The sequence below is a fragment of the Chanodichthys erythropterus genome, chromosome 11 (assembly GCF_024489055.1).
Source record: "Chanodichthys erythropterus isolate Z2021 chromosome 11, ASM2448905v1, whole genome shotgun sequence".
Lineage (NCBI taxonomy): Eukaryota > Metazoa > Chordata > Actinopteri > Cypriniformes > Xenocyprididae > Chanodichthys > Chanodichthys erythropterus.
In genome coordinates this window covers 5,780,306-5,799,175 of record NC_090231.1, presented here as the reverse complement: position 1 = coordinate 5,799,175, position 18,870 = coordinate 5,780,306, and the positions used below count along the sequence as shown (strand labels likewise).

Genomic DNA, 18,870 nt, shown 5'->3' with positions numbered 1-18,870 from the left:
GTTTTCTACAGTAGCCCTAAATGGACAAACTGAGCGTGTTTGCTTGACTAGCTACTCTTTGCGGTCTTAGACGATGACATATTTGTCCTGTGTTAGCAACTTCTCTATATTGCAATTCGCAATCTCATCACTAGATGCTGTTAAAATTGACACACTACACCTTTAATATTAACAAAATGGCAGTCAATTGTTCATAATTCATTGATTCTTCTTTATTATCTTTTAAAGTTTCCTTTCTAAAACAGCATATTGCTTATATATGTTCAAAAAGTCTTCCAGTTTTGTGGAATTTCACAAGTCATAGACCACACAGCATTTTTGTTTTATTTTAATTGTTTTTTTCTGTTAAATTTTTATGGTTTAATGAATTTTCATCAACTTACGAACCCCCTGCAGTTTCTTCACAAACCCCAGTTTGGAAAATCCTGATGTAATGTAATGTTTAATGCATTTCATGTTGTTGATAATTTTTTGTATTTTTATATTACTATGGTATAAGATTCAAGATTCCTGTTCAAATCAATGTAAAATAAATATGGAAGTCACTTAATAAAAAATAAACACGTAATTGAGATTTTTTATCTCACAATTCTGTCTTTATTTCTCAAATTTCGAGTTTAGATATAATCTCAGAAATGTGAAATTAAAAGTCGCATTACCTTTTTTTATTTATTTTATATTCTGTGGCAGAAGCAAGTTCAGTAGATAAATGAGTTAAAAGTAATCAGATTACATTACCTAAAATGTGTAATGTAATAGATTGCATCACTAAACTACATTTTCAATCTCATTACCAAACTTTTGAACAGCAGTGTGCATGGAGAAATTTCAAACCTAAATCTTTCCCTCTTCTTTAATTGTATTCCTAAAAGAAATCCCAAGAAATCCTGCCGGATTCCTTGATCCCACTCCCACATGGAAGCAAAAGCTAAAGGAGCACCGAAGTCTGCCTCCAAAGCAGAGAAGAAGGAGGCAGCCCCACCGCCAAAGCCAGACCCCGCCTCCGCCGAACCCGCGGAACCCGAGAAGCCAGCGGAGGATGGAGCCACCGACCAACAGGGGGCGACGGAGTCCGGAGGAAGTAGCTGTGAAGCCTTAGAAAATTTGAAGCCTTTCCTGATTGGAGGAGCAGTCATCGCTCTTGGAGCTGTATTGGTGGGCGTAATCTTATTAGCCAAGAAAAACTGACCCGAGGCCTGTGATTGGTTGTTAATCGGCGGGGTTCATTAATTCACAGACTATTAAAGTTTATATAAGGGGGTGGGGAGTCACTAGGCGTCTTAATTTATGCTGTATTTTAATTTCAGTGCTTGTGGTGACATTAAAGCAAGCTACAGATGCATTTAGGCCAAACACTTTTTCACATAACATTCAACACAGAACATGTGTATTCACTAGGGGTGTAACGGTACACAAACATGACGGTTCGGTACGTACTGAAGTCACAGTGGGGAGAAAACGAAACATAAAATTGCTTTTTTTTTATTAAACAGTGGTTTATTGAACAAATTGTGTCTCTCTCTTTTAAATAAATTCAATTAGAATTAATATTTCAGCTAATGCTGTAAACTATATACAGCGAGCCGTTCTTGCACTTTACTATAATATTAAAGGTTACACTTAACAACAGAGCCCAAACTATTACATTCAGTTGCTATTTATTTTTAGATATAATAATTAACACTCAAAAAATTATAAAAATAATGTAAATTGCACATAAGGCATTAACTTTTAGTATGGGGGGTAAAAATCACGCTCTAGGGGGGAAAAGTCTGCATTTTTGGTGGGGTTCCCCTGGTAAAATTTGTTTTCCAGGGGCTAAATATCATATTGTTTGGGGTCTCTTCAACCCGCGGACATGAAAAACAACTCGCGGCAACAGTGTTTAAGTAGCCAAATTACGCGGGAAAACCGTAAAGTTGAGAGATTACACGTAAACATATCTATTTATAGATTGTCTGTTCTTCTTCTTCTGCTCTTTTTCCTGTTCTGGCGATTAGCAAACAGCGTTGCATTATCACATGCGCCCCCTTCTGGATTGGAGTGTGGATCACCTGTGACTGATCGTCTGACTGTATGCACCCAACCATGACGTCCGTACCATTCAGTTCAGGACGAGAAAACTGTACCGTTACACCCCTAAATCTACACCAAACCCCTTTCAAAGAAAGTCTGTTCACTCGGCAGCCATATTTGCAACGCCTCCTATTTCAGGTATCCAAGTCCTATCTATTTGAATGTGGGAATCCTGAAATCTCAAAAACTGCTTGCCGAACTTACAATTAAATAACATTTTTCAAATCAGCAACAAATTCTGACATGAACGGTCCCATAAATGCTCAAATACACAGCAAAATCCCCAGAGTTAAATCAACTCTGCTCAGAGTACATGTGGTCCCTCTCTAAATAGTGTTAAAGTAACACTGAAGCAGAGTTAAAGTTAATGGGATAAATAAGCAATTAATAAGGCTGTGACTTAAGTCACTTACAGTTCTTGTAGTTTTTCTTATTTCTTCAGTGATTCTGCTTGTTAACAGCAGGTGTTCATCACTAATGCGCAATCATTACTTAATTAATTGCTTAATTATCTCATTAAATTTAACTCTGCTTTGATGTTACTTTAACACTATTTAGAGAGGGACCATATGTACTCTGAGCAGAGCTGATTTAACTCTGGGGATTTTGCTGTGTAGTGTTAAAAAAGCTTATTTTTCAGGCTAGATGAGCCGATGCGCATGTGCAGTCCTAAGCGAGTCTCAGGTTTCTATGGGAACCGGAGCTTCTAACAGCAGCTGCAATGATGTAATGACTTTATCAATCAGCAATTGGCTCTTTTACTTAGAAGGCGGGACTTATTCCGCCATATTGCGCGTTGCCGCTTCTCCCATTCATAACTAATAGGAGTGAACCGTCTTTCTATATATTCTTAAATCTACACATCAACTTTCATCCTAGTCACTATGCCTGCTGGTTAAATTATCAAATTACACCATCATCCATGCCATAATGTTGATGTGAATACAATTATCCAAACTTTTTTTTTTTTTTAGTTTTTCCAAACGTCTTAAACCTATAACTGCCAATTGTAAGATAAGACAATATTAAAATGCATGATTCAGCAGTTTTCTGGAATTAGTCATTTATGGAAATTAAATGCTAGTTATATTTCATAATGCAAATCCATAAGTACATGGCTCTGACATCTATTGCAGTTAGGCCTGTATTGTTGAGAGAAGGTGTAGAAATCTCAGTTATTTTAAAACGATCTGTGTTCGTTCGTATTTGTCATCACCTGTCATCATCCCCAAACCGGAAATAATAAGTCATTCAATAATTCAGTAACATTGCCTATGAACTGCATACTGTGCCATTTCAAAATCTTCATTTTTTATTTATTTATTTAATTTATTTATTTTTTGAACGATGTTGACGATTTTCTGAAGTGGGCCAATGGAAATAGATGTGTGATGCAATATAGATGCAACGTAGATTATGACCAACAGCTTCAATTTCACAGTTAGGCTACACTATGATGAGCGCTCGATACAACAGAAACAATCCCTAAATGCATGCAGACACGAACAATATACACTCACACGTCACATGACATACTGTTACAGAAAATTACATTTTCTTTAAAGTGCGTATATAATGCAATAATTCAAACAGAACTCTGTATTTAAAAAGAGAAGACCATTTATTAGTTGTGATACTGACAAAAATGATGTTGACGATGATGAGGCAACATGGTGGTTGTCTTGGTGGTGATGAGGAATGATTGATTTTATTTGTTGGTTCTAATGAAGTTTATCTATCCCTCTAATGTGTCCCTTTCCTCCTGCCATATGTGTTTATTTTACACGCACCCTCGCCTGCTGCCTTTCTGCTGTTCCTCGTGTGAAATAAAATAAGATGGCTCCCTTGTGACTTGATGACCTTATTAAAGGACAATGAACTATATTTTCCCAGGCTCAGTGTGTTTTTTCCCCCAGTTAGTTATTTTTGTTCGTTTTTGAAGGCAGAATTCAATAGTTAAAGCCTGTTTTTTCATAAATGCGACTAATTTCTTTGCTATTTTTCCTTTTTTGACTTTACTAAATGTTGTAGTGACTTTTAACTGAGAATTACTAAATCTGCCAATTTAGACACGTATCTATCACTGGAAAAAAGAAAACAAAACAACATAAAAAAAATGCAAAAGTCAGGGGTGATGCAAAAAACTTCAAAGAATTACAAATCAATAGTCAAAGTGAAAAGAATATAAATTGACTTTATGGATGATTTTGATACTGCTGCAATCTGACAAATTTTTTTTCAAATAAAGTTAATGATTTTTACATCATTACTGATTCATCTACTTTCTAAAGTTGTAAAATGATTTGTGATTATTTTATTCTATTGACAACCATAGTTTTTAACAGTAAACTACATTCTACTAAAACTAGTAACACATTTTTTTTTTTTTAATCATATTGATCATATTTGAGGGTCTTATATTATGTAAAAGAGTTTTGATTTGTTTTACATGGAAACAACATAATTCTCATATTTAATTTGTGTTATTGCAGAGATTTGGTGACTTTAATTTACACTAATTGAGGTTGATCGAATTGTCTCATGTTGCTCACTGGACCCTTTTCACGGTCATCAATCTTGCAAAGTTTTTTATATTTTCTTTTTTTTAATGTATGTACATTTATAACAATATACTTAGTATTGTATTACCTTTTCATAAAAAAATAAAACATAAAAAATAACTAAAACTAGTTAACGCTGCTGTGACGGTAAAGTTAACATCTTTCTCTCTTCTGACTGCCGTTATCAATCTCTCTATTTATAGTTTTTGAAAGTTGTGAACACACTGTTGTTGAGTTTTTCTTTTGAAATTTGAGAAAATAGGGATAAAAAATATATTTAATGTATTCTCTCATTCTTTTTTATTTATTTATTTATTATTATTATTTTATTCTCTCATTCACCGCAATAGAATTTTACTTATGACGACTTCCGTTTCGAGAAACCCGGACCTGTGAAAAGGGTTTCTTGTGCGGAACGCTTCTCATAATCCTTGTTTCCGCCCGTGCGTATTTGACAAACGCAACGCGGAAATTATGTAGTTGAAAAGCGTTTGTTTTAAGCGGCGCAAGAGGAACGTGTGTGGCGTGCGAGATTGTTTTGGTAATATTTCTTACATTTTCATCTGACATCTTGAATAATAATAACGGGAACTAAGTGTAAACGTTTAGCTGTGGTTTTTAAGATAAGAAAATTATCTAGAGCTGAACCTCGCTATTAAATGTTTAATTATTAAATGCTATTAGCATCAGAACATCACGTTTATATCTCAGCAGTCATGCTGTTTATCTGGCCAGTTTTCTAACGTTTACTGCTAATGGTAAAGTCGTTACAATTGATACAATAAATTAATTACAAGCATTTATGCATTAGCGTCATTCAATCGAGAGAGGTTGTGTGTGTATATATATAGAAAATATATAAAGATATTGATGAAAGTGGAAATGAATAAATTATAATTATGAAGGTTAAAAAGTAATTTGAGAAAGTATGTATTTTAAGTTTGATTTCAGAATTTTTTTTATGTATTCTAGTTATGATTTAAGACATGTTAAATTATAATTATAAGGGTTAAGAAGTCAAATTTTTGAGATAAAAAGTCAAAATTATGGCTTTGTTAGTAAAATTTCAACTTGGTATGTCAGAATTTCATCTTTTATGTATTCTAGTTATGATTTAAGACATGTTAAATTATAATTATAAGGGTTAAGAAATCAAATTTTTGAGATAAAAAGTCAAAATTATGGCTTTGTTAGTAAAATTTCAACTTGGTATGTCAGAATTTCATCTTTTATGTAGTCTAGTTATGATTTAAGTCATAATTTTGACACTTTGTCTCATTAATATGTCTTAGTAAGTCATAATTTTGACTTGTGTCTTTATGAGTTATGATTTTTCCCCCCTTTCTGTGGCAGAAACAGGATTCCATACTAGATTTAAGAAACATGTGTGTTTTTTCTCTAAAACACTTTCTTTGTCTTCTCAGGCCTCTCGTCCTTCACCATGATCATCCCTGTTCGCTGCTTCACTTGTGGGAAAATCGTTGGGAACAAATGGGAGGCGTATTTAGGTCTTCTTCAAGCAGAGTATACAGAGGGGTGAGTTCATGACATTTCCATTTCTGTGCGCGTCTTACGGTGGCGTTGAACTCCGTCTCACTCTTTGCTCTTTTTCACAGCGACGCTCTCGATGCTCTGGGTTTGAAGAGATACTGCTGTCGCCGGATGCTTCTGGCCCACGTGGATCTTATCGAGAAGTTGTTGAATTACGCACCGCTGGAGAAATGAGGAGCTTTCTGCGCAACTGAAGATGAAAATCCCACTTGGAATATTTTCAAAGACTTTATCCTAATGAAAGAGATACAGACGTGGGCTTCAGACCACATCTGAAGATGCTTATGATGATGACTGTTTATTTGCATTTTGATTATTTGCATTTTCTTAAATAAAGATTAAAATATATCTGTTGTACAGTTTGTTACATTTCAAACTGAACCTGTGTTCAACTAGTGGTATCAAAATATTGATGGAAAAAGGGATGATTTCCCACCGTAGAGCAGTGATGGGAGAAATTAGGCTTTTTAAAGCTTCGAATCAATTGATTCGCAAAATGATTCATTGTTTCGAAGCGTTCGAAACGCCACGCGCTGGTGACCTCTGCTGGTCAAAACCGTGTAAATGCAACAAAAACACCTTTTACAAACCTATTGCAAATGTTTTATTGAAAGTAAAATCTATCAGATGCAATGAACCAATCATCTAATAAGATTAAATATCAAGTGTCTGTGTAATATGTGTTCCTTTATCAACTTTTAGGGCTTGTTTTGGATGGCTCAGCTAAACAGGCCAATAAACTATTAACTATTATTATTCCTTTTAATTATACTAATGTCTCATTAAAGGGTTAGTTCAGCCAAAAATGAAAATAATGTAATTTATTACTCACCCTCATGCTGTTCCAAACTCGTAAGACCTTCATTCATCTTCAGAACAAAAATTAAGATATTTTTGAGCACCAAAAAAAAAAAAAAGTCACGTGATTTCAGCAGTTTAGCCGATTGATAGGAGATCTGATTCAATGATTCGATTCGTGAAGCTCCAAATCAGTGAATCGGAGCGCCAAAGTCACGTGATTTCAGTAGTTTAACGGTTTGATAGGAGATCCGAGTCACAGATTCGATTCGTAAAGCTCCGAAGCTTCATGAAGCAGTGTTTTGAAATCGACCATCACTAGATATTGTTGAAAAGTCGTTATTTTGTTTTTTTTGGCGCACAAAAAATATTCTAGTCGCTTTATAATATTAATATTGAACCACTCTACTCACATGAATTGATTTAAATATGTTTTTAGTACCTTTATGGATCTTGAGAGAGGAAATGTCATTGCTGGCTATGCAGGCCTCACTGAGCCATCGGATTTCAACAAAAATATCTTAATTTGTGTTCTGAAGATGAATGACGGCCATAAGACTGTAGAACGACATGAGGGTGAGTAATAAATTATATTTTAATTTTTGGTGAACTAACTCTTTAAAACATCTAGAAATGCATAAAATTGATCAGAGATCAGGTAAATCTTGTTCAGTGGTTCGCCGCTGGGGGGCGATCTCAGTTATGAGGTAATGAAGCCTTGTTTACTGAAATCACGTGACTTCGGCGCTCCGAACAACACTGATCCGAAAAGATTCGCAAAGGTTTTGAAGCTTCTTGAAGCAGTTAATTGAAATAAAACTGAAATAAAAAAATATAATATCAGATGAAAAACCTAAACTAAACAAACATGAGTCTTTGGCAACTAACCGAAATAAGCTGAAAAACTAAAATTACTAACTGGAAATAAATAAAAACTAACTGACAAAAATACATAAAGAAATGACCAAGAATTAAAATGAAAACAATATAAAAAAAATAAAGTATAAACACAAATGTTGCTGAAAAAAAATGATAGAAAAATCCATGTTTACTTGAACTTAAGTATTAACAAGTAAAAGTTTTAGTTAGACATTCAGATTCAGTGTTTGTGCTTCAATAAAAGTAAAGTAAAGGGAACGGATATATAATTATGTTCATAATTCATAACACCATAGCATAACACTGTCCCTTTAAAAAATTATACGAAGCTTCCATCCGCTTTTACAAGTGTTCACTGAAACACAGTCCCTAGGAAACAAATACTAGATTTCATTAGGTTGTCTCTTTTAAACGTACACATGTCAGTCCAGTCAAGGACAAACACAAGATTAAAATACACTCTTGTCGTGTGTACACGGCCTAGAAAACAAAGAAATATTCAAAGCAACATTCAAATAAGAAAATGATATTGACCTTACCAACATGGCGCCGCTCCGCTGCGTTTCCTGCTCTGGTTGTGAAACAGTTGCATAAACTCTCCTTCAAAATAAAACATTGTCAGCCAGGTACCGGATCACAGTCACACATCACTGAAGATACTTCTCGAAAACATGTTATCAGCAGCTATTGCAAGAAAGGTATGTTTATTTAATTATTTGCTTTGCATTCATATGTGGCGACAGGATTTAAAGATGTCGTTTGACCTCACGTGTCTGAAGTGATTTAACAATAACATCTTTCTGCAGCTGTAATATCATACAGCTAATGTATAACACTCAGCATTAAATCAGGGGTTTGGAAATTGTTGGATATTTATCGTGTCGTCTTGTTTTGAGTGTCGAGCAAGGGCAGACGAGGACACTGACATCTTCATCGTTATGAAACTATCATGCGAATTCATACATAAGACTATATTTCTGTCTTTTATTATAATACAGTTTCCTGAGCAACAGATTCTTCACCTCTTGAGATCCAGCACTTCATGTTGCTCATTGTATTAGACTTTTTTTTCTTGTTGATTATACCAGGGTTATTATAATTAATTAAAACCATAAAAACATCTTCACTATTTAACTAGAAATAAAATAAACGTTACTAAAATAAAATAAAATATATAAAAATATATTTTATTTAAGCTAATTGCCATTGCAACATTTCTCATTTTTTTTAAAATTTAGTTTAACATAATGTATTAAAATAACTAAAACTGAAATAAAATAAATTAAAACCATGTAGACAAAAAAAAAAAAAAAAAAAAAAAAAAAATACAAAACCTTAAATTACTAAACCTTTAACTAAAAATAAATTAAAATAAAACTACAAATTATTTAATACTATATTTGATACTAACATAATATCCTGACATGCCAAATATAGTGTCAACATATTTTATTTTGGTACATTTATTTGTTTATTTATTAATTTTTTAACAAAAATAAATATTGGATATGAAGTGATATGTCTTGTGACAAAACACTATAATGATGCCAAAACCTTTTTTTCTTTTTTTGTTAATTATTTTGACGTTATTTATTGGCACTCATAATTGCATATTTAATATGTCAGATAAATCAGCCATATAAAATAGTTGAGATTTTCATCATCTCTCAGAATCCATAAAGGTACTAAAAACATATTTAAATCAGTTCATGTGAGTTCAGTGGTTCAATATTAATATTATAAAATGACGAGAATACTTTTTGTGCACCAAAAAAATAAAATAACGACTTTAACGATATCTATATGGGCCGATTTCAAAACACTGCTTCGGAGCTTTACGAATCAAATCAGTGATTTGGATCTCCTATCAAATGGATAAACTGGTGAAATCATGTGACTTTGGTGCTCTGATTCGATTCGTAAAGCTCCGAAGCAGTGTTTGAAATCGGCCCATCACTGAAATTAAGTTGTTATTTTTTATTTTATTTTTTTTGGTGCACAAAAAAGTATTCTCATCGCTTTATATTATTAAAGGGTTAGTTCACCCAAAAATGCAAGTAATGTTGTTTATTGCTCACCCTCATATTGTTCTACACCCGTAAGACCTTCATTCATCTTCGGAAAACACAAATTAAGATATTTTTGATGAAATCCAATGGTTCAGTGAGGCCTCTATTGAAAGCAAAGCCATTCAAACTAAAAACTAAAACATGTACTAAAAACATATTTAAATCAGTTCATGCGACTACAGTGGTTCAATATTAATATTATAAAGCGACTATAATACTTTTTGTGCTCCAAAAAAACTAAATAAAGACTTTTCAACATTATCTATATGGGCAGATTTCAAAACACTGCTTCAGAGCATTATGAATTGAATCAGTGAATCGGAGCGCCAAAGTCACATGATTTCAGCAGTTTGATAGGAGATCCGAATCACTGATTTGAAACAAAAGATTCATAACGCTCAGAAGCTTTGAAGTGTTTTGAAATCGGCCCATCACTAAATATTGTTAAAAAGTCGTTATTTTGTTTTTTGGGCACACAAAAAATATTCTCATCACTTTATAATATTAAGGTTGAACCACTATAATGATGGCAAAACCTTTTTGTCAGGATGTTAATTATTTTGACGTTATTAATTGGCACTCATAATTGCATATATAATATGTCAGATAAATCAGCCATATAAAATAGTTGAGATTTTCAACATCTAATTTTGATCTGTTCCCAGGTTGTCGGTTCGGTTTGCCGAGCATCACTGCGTCCAGCTGTTGGCACGGTGATTTCTCGGGGTTACCGTGGTGATGCCCCGGAACCGACCATCATTGAGATCCCGCTGCCGCCGTGGCAGGAGAAGACAGGCGAGTCCCTGGAGATCAAGAGGAAGAGACTCCTGTATGAGAGCCGCAAGAGAGGCATGCTGGAGAACTGCATCCTTCTGAGGTCCGTATGCCGGATCACACACTCACCAGAGCAAAACCTGTTCTAGCAGGCAAAGTCTTCAGGAAAACCACATGTAATATTGTCTGTCAGTGCGTTCAAATCCTCTTGGGATGTTCGTATTTATGAGTTGGGAAGTCGTGTTTACGACATCAGGTTCAAGACACTTTAGTCAGAGCAAGATGGCGGTGTAACTTCTCATAATTAACTACACAAAAATAGAGGATATGCATAGATGTCACTTTCCCGCCAGAACGCTCTCCCTCAGCTGGACTGAGTGGCAAAAGAACCTGCTGCATGACTGGATTTAATAGAGGAAACTGCGAAAACGCGAGTAAAACAAACAAATTACACTAAAGGTTGGGATCGAAAGTGTGCTTTATAACAGAGAATCTCAACCTTTTTTGAGTAATGGACCCCCGTCTTATTTGGAACCATCCTCAAGGACCCCAGAATAAAACTGGCTCATTGGTATCATTAATGTTTTTGTGACAAACAAAAGTGTAATTTACTACTACATTAGATGACTTGTCCTATATTCATATAGTCAGTTATATTATACATATATTATCTTCTTCTTTTATGCAAACATGTCAAATGTCAACATATACAAAAAAAAAAAATCATATTCAGATATTTTATAAGGACCCCCTGGCTTTATGTCAAGGTCCACTAGGGGTCCATGAACCCCTGGTTTATAAACACTGCCTTATAGCATGTCAAATAAACCTAATCCATGGATATTGACATGCAGCCAGGAGTTGTGTTTCCTGACATTTATATGTATAAAGCAAATCTGCCTGTGAATATTTTATATAACTACAATATCGGTAGGTCTAAATCGGAGTGAACACTTATATCAATGTTATATCGTCATATTGTCCAGCACTAAAAATTAAAACACCCAATTATGCAGAATATAAGATGGTAAATATTTAATTGATAAGTTGAACACAATATATAACAAGACAATATATACAGTATGATTTGACCCCAAAATCCAACATTTTGACAAAATGATAACTGCAAATCCATGTTTCTCTGCTGGAGTCCAGCTGTTTCTGTGAATTTCAGTGATCCATTTGCTTCTTTTTTTCTGTAGCTTTCTGTAGTTTTTAAATATATACCTCAGATTTTGTGTCAAAGCTATTTGTACAGTCAATCACAAAGCTCTTTCCCGTTTTGGATGTGTTTTTCGTGGCATTCACGCTGAAAACCAATGCTGCCGCTCAGTCTTTTGCCACTCGGTGGGTGTGGCCGCAGTCATAACGGTCAACGGTGACGTCACACGCATACCCTCTATACAGAAATTCTAGAAAATGCGCATCAGGTGTGTTTTGCTTTTTTATTAATTTAAGAAGCCACTGCAAACTTTATCATAACATATTGTTAAAGTGTAAATTTTAGGAAGATAACTATGTTTTAACTGTTTTCAGTGGTGTAAACACATGTTAAGTTGCCATTTTTCACCGGCATGTTTCTACAGTAGCCCTAAATGGACAAACTGCTCTACAGAGCGTGTTTGCTTGACTAGCTACTCTCTGCTGTCTCAGACGATGACATATGTGTCCTGTGTTGACCATGGTAGCTTCTCTATATTACAATTCGCAATCTCACTGCTAGATGCTGTTAAAATTTACACACCCCACCTTTAAATATTATTTGATGCTGTAACTGTAGGGTTAATACATTATGTCCCTAATGAACTGCAAATGTGAATATTATGTAGATCTATGGTTTACATCAAATCCGTGCTTTAATAGTAGACAAATGATCGCAGGTTTCATCAGTCCAGTCTGTCCATTTAATGGCTTCCAACCATAAGCATCTGTGTTTAGTTTCGAAGATCAATTGCAGATCTGCAGTTTTGTAGATCAATATTTTCGTAAATAAAGTGGTAAATTTTTTTTTTTTTTTTTTACTAAAACTTTAAAGGGTTAGTTCACCCAAAAATGAAAATTCTGTCATTTATTACTCACCCTCATGTCGTTCCACATCCTTCATTCATCTTCAGAACACAAATTAAGATATTTTAGTTGAGATCCGATGGCTCTGTGAGGCCTCCATAGGGAGCAATGACATTTCCTCTCTCAAGATCTATAAAGGTACTAAAAACATATTTAAATCAGTTCATGTGAGTACAGTGGTTCAATATTAATATTATAAAGTGACAAGAATATAAAAAAATTAATATTATAAAATTAGTATGGATTAATTGTTAACATTAGGGATAAGAAAGCTGCAAACGGATTTAATATATTTCCAAAATTAATGTACAAATGATTCTGGACTTCTTACGGGTTAAAATGGATGCAAATGCAATAGGAGGATTAAAATGTTATGTATTGTAAGAGGTCTTTCATGACGCTTCATATGTGATGTGAATTTGATAGGTGCTTGAAAAAGTCCTTGAATCTGGTGTTCATGAAAGAGTGGGAACCCTACCTTTTATTGTTTGTTTGTTTGTCACCAGTCTTTTTGCAAAGCAGTACCTGAATACAATGAGTGAATCACAGCTCAAGCAGTATGACAGGATCATCAATGAACCCAGCAACGACTGGGACATCTACTACTGGGCAACAGGTATGAACAGACAAACAAAATAAATCTTCAGTGGTGTAGAGCTCTGCTCAGGCATTAAATTGACGTGATGTTTTCCATTGAAAATATATATATATATTTTTTTTCCTGTGGTGTATTGTGACCATGAACATGTATAAAGGAAGAAAATGGGTCCAAAAATGAGCCTGCACACAATTCTAAACACTGTCTTCCTCCTTTTGTCAGAGGCTCTGCCCACACCTGATGAGTACCAGGGCGAGGTGATGGACATGCTCAAAGAGTTCACCAAGAACAAGGACATGGAGCAGCGTCTAGATGCCCCCAATCTTGAATATCTGGACAAGAGCAGTTAAAACCCAGCCTCCTGTCAGAGACTGTCATTGCAAACCAGAGCTGAGCTCATACAAACACCTGAGAGCAAGCAGCCATCATAGGCATATTATATATATATATATGGTAAATTAACGCACCCAGGCATATATATATAAACCGCAATTCTGAATAAATGCTGTACAGTGACTGTGATGTAAAAATAGCAGTTGTATTAAAGTTTGTTCTAATCGATGACTGTAGAGTTTGTTTCAACAGGTTTATAACAACCACAGGATGAATATTTCTAAAGATTATTTCCAATTAAATATATTATTTTCAAGGTTGTCTTTCTGATGTTACATGGCATGAAACAAATTTGTGTCGTGAGTTCATGAGGTTTTACAGCTCTTTGCCACAGGCATTGAAAGGCTCACAGATTGAATCATGTTATTTTCTTAAGTAGTTTGGTTTACAACAAATTAGTTTGTACTCAAAGCTTAAGCACAGTGTCTGCTTATGCACCATTCAGGTTTGATATAGCTGAATATAATAGACTGATAGCTTCTTTTTGGGTATTTGTAATTTAAAATAGACATTGATTTGTCCATATACAACATGTGAGACCATGGGCCTCATTTATAAAAATCCACAGCAACATTCAAGTTTAAAAACGGTCTTTGGCGTGGAAAAGCACGTAGCGACACGTCAGGGTCTGAGTAGACGTACGCAGTTTTCCTTGTGGCAGAGAGTCTGAGAACTGCAGGTATGTGTGAAATCTAAGCAAATTTTGTCGCTGGCCATTCTGAAGTAAAGCATTTGGTGCTCTTTTATATGCTAATGACATTACTTAGGCGGAGTTTACAAGGTGGAAATCTGAAACCATTCAGCTGTGCACAATTTCAAGATCAATTGCCATTTATACATTTCACATCTGGAAGAGAGGTGTTCGCAGGTTCTCTGAATCACACGTACACACATGGGAGAAATGATTGTAAGATCAAGTGTAAGATGATTGCTACACAACATTTTATAAATGAGGCCCTGAATATTGAATTTAAGATTTCAAATGTGCACAAGAGATCTGAAAGGTGCTAAAGACACTTAAAAAAGGATTGTTGTTTAGCTCGTTTAATGCGACTGGTCAATAATTTAAACCCAAAGATGTACAGTATTTGGACATTTAAAGAAATAGTTCAACCAAAAAAATTAAAATAATCCCATAATTTACCCTCCCTCAAGCTGTATATGACTATCTTCTTTCAGACGAACACATCTGAGTCATATTAAAAAAATATCTCAAGCTTTATAATGGGAGTGAATGGGGCTTGAGATTTTGAATCCCAAAAAAAGCGCATCCATCCATCATAAAAGTAATCCATATGACTTCAAGGGGTTAATAAAAGCCTTCTTAAGTGTAGCAATGCATTTTTGTAAGAAAAATATCCATTTTGATAACTTGCTTCCAGGAACAGCTGTACACGAGTCTATTTCCGGCTGAAAAGTGACCTCTGACCCACCATATGATCGTTTTAAATTCTCATTTTAGACTTCTAATTTGTGACCGGTTCATCAATACGTCATGTGTTGGGTGAGAGGTCACTCTTCCGCCATAACTAGACTCTTGGAATCCAGTAGACATATGGAAGCCAGTTATTATAATCACTTCACTTCAGAAGGCCTTTATTAATTCCCTGGATTACTTTTATGATCGATAGATAGAAGCTTTTTTTTTTTTTTTTTTTACAAAAATGCTAATAACTTTTGACTATAATCAACCTATTGTCATGAAACTGGTCTCAGTAGATTCCTTGGGTCATGCTGAGAACACAGATATCAAATTTGTCATAGTTGGCTGAACTTCCTTTCCGCCATATTGTTTTTCTTTAAAAACCTACTTTTTCAAACTCCTCCTAGACCGTTGCTCCGATTTTCACAAAAATCGAACCGTTCAGACCATGCAGACAAAAAGTTATGGATTTCAAGTCGGTACGATGCAAAACCGACTCTTGAAGCTGCATCTCTGCAATGCTTTGACATATTGACACCAAACTTCGCAGTCACCTCACTTTGACCATACCACAACAATTTGATCACAGCACCCCCTATTGGTTGAAAGTGATGAATCATTAAATCATTATTATTTAAGGTATTTATGATTTTTCTGTCATTTTGCCTAAATATGTCTTTAATTGCTTAATGTTGCAGTAAGTCTGATGCTGGGATGTCTTGTTGTGCCTTCTTTTTGCTTGGCCCCATAATTGCTGCTTGCAGCTATATTTATAAATGTAATTACAGAAATTAATTATAAATGTAATGACATGCAGGTATTTTTTTTTACAATATAAGTACAATATAAACACGTGCACACAATAAATGCATTGTATCAAATGATTAATTTAAATGTAAGTACATAGTAGTTAAGGCCACCTAATATAAAGTGGGACCTGCATTCTGAAAGTCCTCAGCCAGAAGATGGCAGACTTTTTCTTGCTAATAAGATGAATGTAAAGAGATGTGCAGACAGCGACTCATGCTGTTATCACTCTGTTGAAACGCATCCAAGTATTTTGACTAATCGAGTCCTTTAACATCATACTCAACTAGCAGTTGTTCACCGCGGGAGCGAGCGCACCAAAACAGATCCGACACTGCCCCGAATGCTGAGGTACACAGACGTCAAAGGGCATGTGATTTGATGGCACAGAGCTTTTAGTCATGACAGTTTTCTCCTTTAAGCGAGCAATGTCCCAGATACTTGTCTGTACCTGTGTAGCCTGCATTTCTGAAAATGACTAAACACAGGCGCTCTCGCTGCTAAAGAGCACAGATGCCACTGGACCGCACTTTCATTCACACGCTCCAGTCTGACTACTGATATTGAAGAGAGCTGATTGACCTCAGGTTAGACGCCATGTTGAATTTAATGCAGATGAAAACATGGCTGTGAGGGAAACTTATTTTTGGAGTTTTTGCCTATAACTTTTCTCAGAAAGACGTTTCATCAGCTGCTATCCAGTGAATGCACTGGGCTTCTCTCCCTCAGAGCCTCTTTCATGAAGCCTATGGCAGCCACTCTGAACACCTCAGCAACCGCATTGCAACGCCCTGGTAAACATCCACAATAACACTGAAAATATGAAAGCAAAAGGCAAAATCACTTGTTTTCTGTTTTTACTGTTATTCTGAGATAATGTATGCTGTACACATCATGGACAAGAACATGAAGGAAAGGTAAAATTATTGTGTTAGAAAGGAACTGATAGAACCGTTTCCAAGCCATCGAACCGAAAAGGAAGAGGAAATAAAGCAGAATATAAAGGAAAAGGAAACAATATAAAGAAAAGAGAGTTTCTGAATTTCAAAGGCAGACATAAACTGCCTTTCAAACGTTATAGTTTTTAATGTTTTTGAGATAAGTGTCTTATATGCTCACCAATTAAGGCTGCATTTATTTGACCAAACACACACATTTTATATATAATATATACTGTACACACATATTATGAAATTCAAACTGTTTTCTATTTGAATATATTTTAAAATGTAATTTATTCCTGTGATCAAAGCTGAATTTTCCGCATCATTACTCCAGTCTTCACATGATCCTTCAGAAATCATTCTGATATGATGATTTGATGCTCAAGGAACACTTCTGATTATTAAGTTGTGCTGCTTCATTATTTTGTGGAAACCATACATTTTTTCATGATTATTTGATGAACATAAAGTAAAAAACAGCATTTATTTGAAATAGAAATCTTTTGCAGCCATTTAAATGTCACTTTTGGTCAAATGAATGCACCCTTTCAGAATAAAACTATTAATTTCCTTAAAAAAAAAAATCTTGATTGGATATGTACTGTCCTATATCAGTGGTTTTTAGTTACTGGGCATCAAGTGGACACTGTACATTGTTTATCATATAAACGTCAACAAAAGAAGTCCTTAGATCACACATTTAAACTTATTAATATTACCATAATCTGCATAAGTCCAACAACATGCAACATTATTAAGATGACAATATGAAAACTGACCATTGTAAACACAGAAAGAACAGTAGAAGTGTGATTTACCAGCCAAACGTAAACTTTGGTTAGATTCAGTGCATTATAATGGCATTATTAACTATTTAACTGATAACAAGTGACTGATAAATTTGATTGGACAATGCTATGCTCAACAAATGCTATAACAATCCTATAATAACCAACAAATCTTTGAGTCTTTGGTCCTGACGTGCCAGTTGAGCATCACCGCATGGTGTAATATCCCATTTGTTTGTCTAACATGTTTTCACTGTGAAGAACATGATCTGAGACTTCTTTGTCTTTTAAAGGACACACTCATATTCGCTCTTGTGAGAGATTGATAGACCTGGTATGCTTTCATAGACACACACACACACCTCTCAGACAGAGAGTCTGTGTGGTACCTGGCTCACAGGTGAGCTCTGCCTTTATATAGCATTGAAAGAGCCTGCTGCGTGATCTCACTGACCTCTGCCATCTGTCTCTACGGAGATGAGCAGAAATGGAGACGGCCGGAGCTGCTGCATAACACGTCCAACACTGCAAGCATTGCCATTATAACCACTGAAGACATATACACTGCTGCATACCTAACTATACAAAAACTTAAAAAAAAAGAAAAAGAAAAAGAAAGTGTTATCTAAAGGTTGGGTATTGTAGAGATTTTTACAGAAATATTCACCATGTTCTGAGGGCTGCATCCTTTTTTACGAACAAAATATACTTTTTACATAGTAAATGCATCCAAATAATGTACATGATACTGGAATATTATCATTAACTAAAACTAAAACCATAAAAAAATGTTTTGTTACTTTAACAACTAAAAATATATGAAAAACAAGGCAACATTTCTCATTTTCATTTAGTTTAAAGTAACTAAATCTGAAATTAAAATAAAAAACAAATAAAAAGGATGAACACAATTACTAAAACTTAAAATAAAAGTGAAAACAGAAAACGTAAAAATAAAATAATAACAAAAAAAAAAACATAATAGCATATCCATGACAACATGCCATGGTAAAGAAGATGAAATAATATATTTTTTTAACAACTTTATGTATCTTAATCACGAGTTAGTGGTAATAATGAATTACATGACAAATGAGAATACAGGCTTTAAAGAGGACCTTTAGTGTCTCCAGAATGTGTCT

The 18,870-nt window shown here is 34.7% G+C and overlaps 2 protein-coding genes across 2 annotated transcripts; both read left to right on the top strand.

The window, feature by feature from the left end:
* Nucleotides 1-5,069: 5,069 nt before the first annotated feature.
* Nucleotides 5,070-6,530, top strand: polr2l (RNA polymerase II, I and III subunit L). The gene is made up of 3 exons (XM_067400894.1): nucleotides 5,070-5,178; nucleotides 6,062-6,173; nucleotides 6,254-6,530. The coding sequence occupies exons 2-3, from the start codon at nucleotides 6,079-6,081 to the stop codon at nucleotides 6,360-6,362; spliced, it is 204 nt and encodes a 67-aa protein (XP_067256995.1). The 5' UTR covers nucleotides 5,070-5,178; nucleotides 6,062-6,078; the 3' UTR covers nucleotides 6,363-6,530.
* Nucleotides 6,531-8,410: 1,880 nt separating this feature from the next.
* sdhaf2 (succinate dehydrogenase complex assembly factor 2) lies at nucleotides 8,411-13,990 on the top strand. The gene is made up of 4 exons (XM_067400522.1): nucleotides 8,411-8,563; nucleotides 10,600-10,811; nucleotides 13,282-13,391; nucleotides 13,596-13,990. The coding sequence occupies exons 1-4, from the start codon at nucleotides 8,537-8,539 to the stop codon at nucleotides 13,721-13,723; spliced, it is 477 nt and encodes a 158-aa protein (XP_067256623.1). The 5' UTR covers nucleotides 8,411-8,536; the 3' UTR covers nucleotides 13,724-13,990.
* Nucleotides 13,991-18,870: the final 4,880 nt, after the last annotated feature.

What these genes read in the sequence shown, in the direction of transcription:
- polr2l (XM_067400894.1), top strand. Translation starts at nt 6,079, where the DNA reads ATGATCATCCCTGTTCGCTGCTTCACTTGTGGGAAAATCGTTGGGAAC. An exon ending in CAAGCAGAGTATACAGAGGG is followed by an intron (nt 6,174 to 6,253) that starts GTGAGTTCATGA and finishes TCTTTTTCACAG; the next exon opens with CGACGCTCTCGATGCTCTGG.
- sdhaf2 (XM_067400522.1), top strand. Translation starts at nt 8,537, where the DNA reads ATGTTATCAGCAGCTATTGCAAGAAAG. An exon ending in CAGCAGCTATTGCAAGAAAG is followed by an intron (nt 8,564 to 10,599) that starts GTATGTTTATTT and finishes ATCTGTTCCCAG; the next exon opens with GTTGTCGGTTCGGTTTGCCG. An exon ending in GAGAACTGCATCCTTCTGAG is followed by an intron (nt 10,812 to 13,281) that starts GTCCGTATGCCG and finishes GTTTGTCACCAG; the next exon opens with TCTTTTTGCAAAGCAGTACC.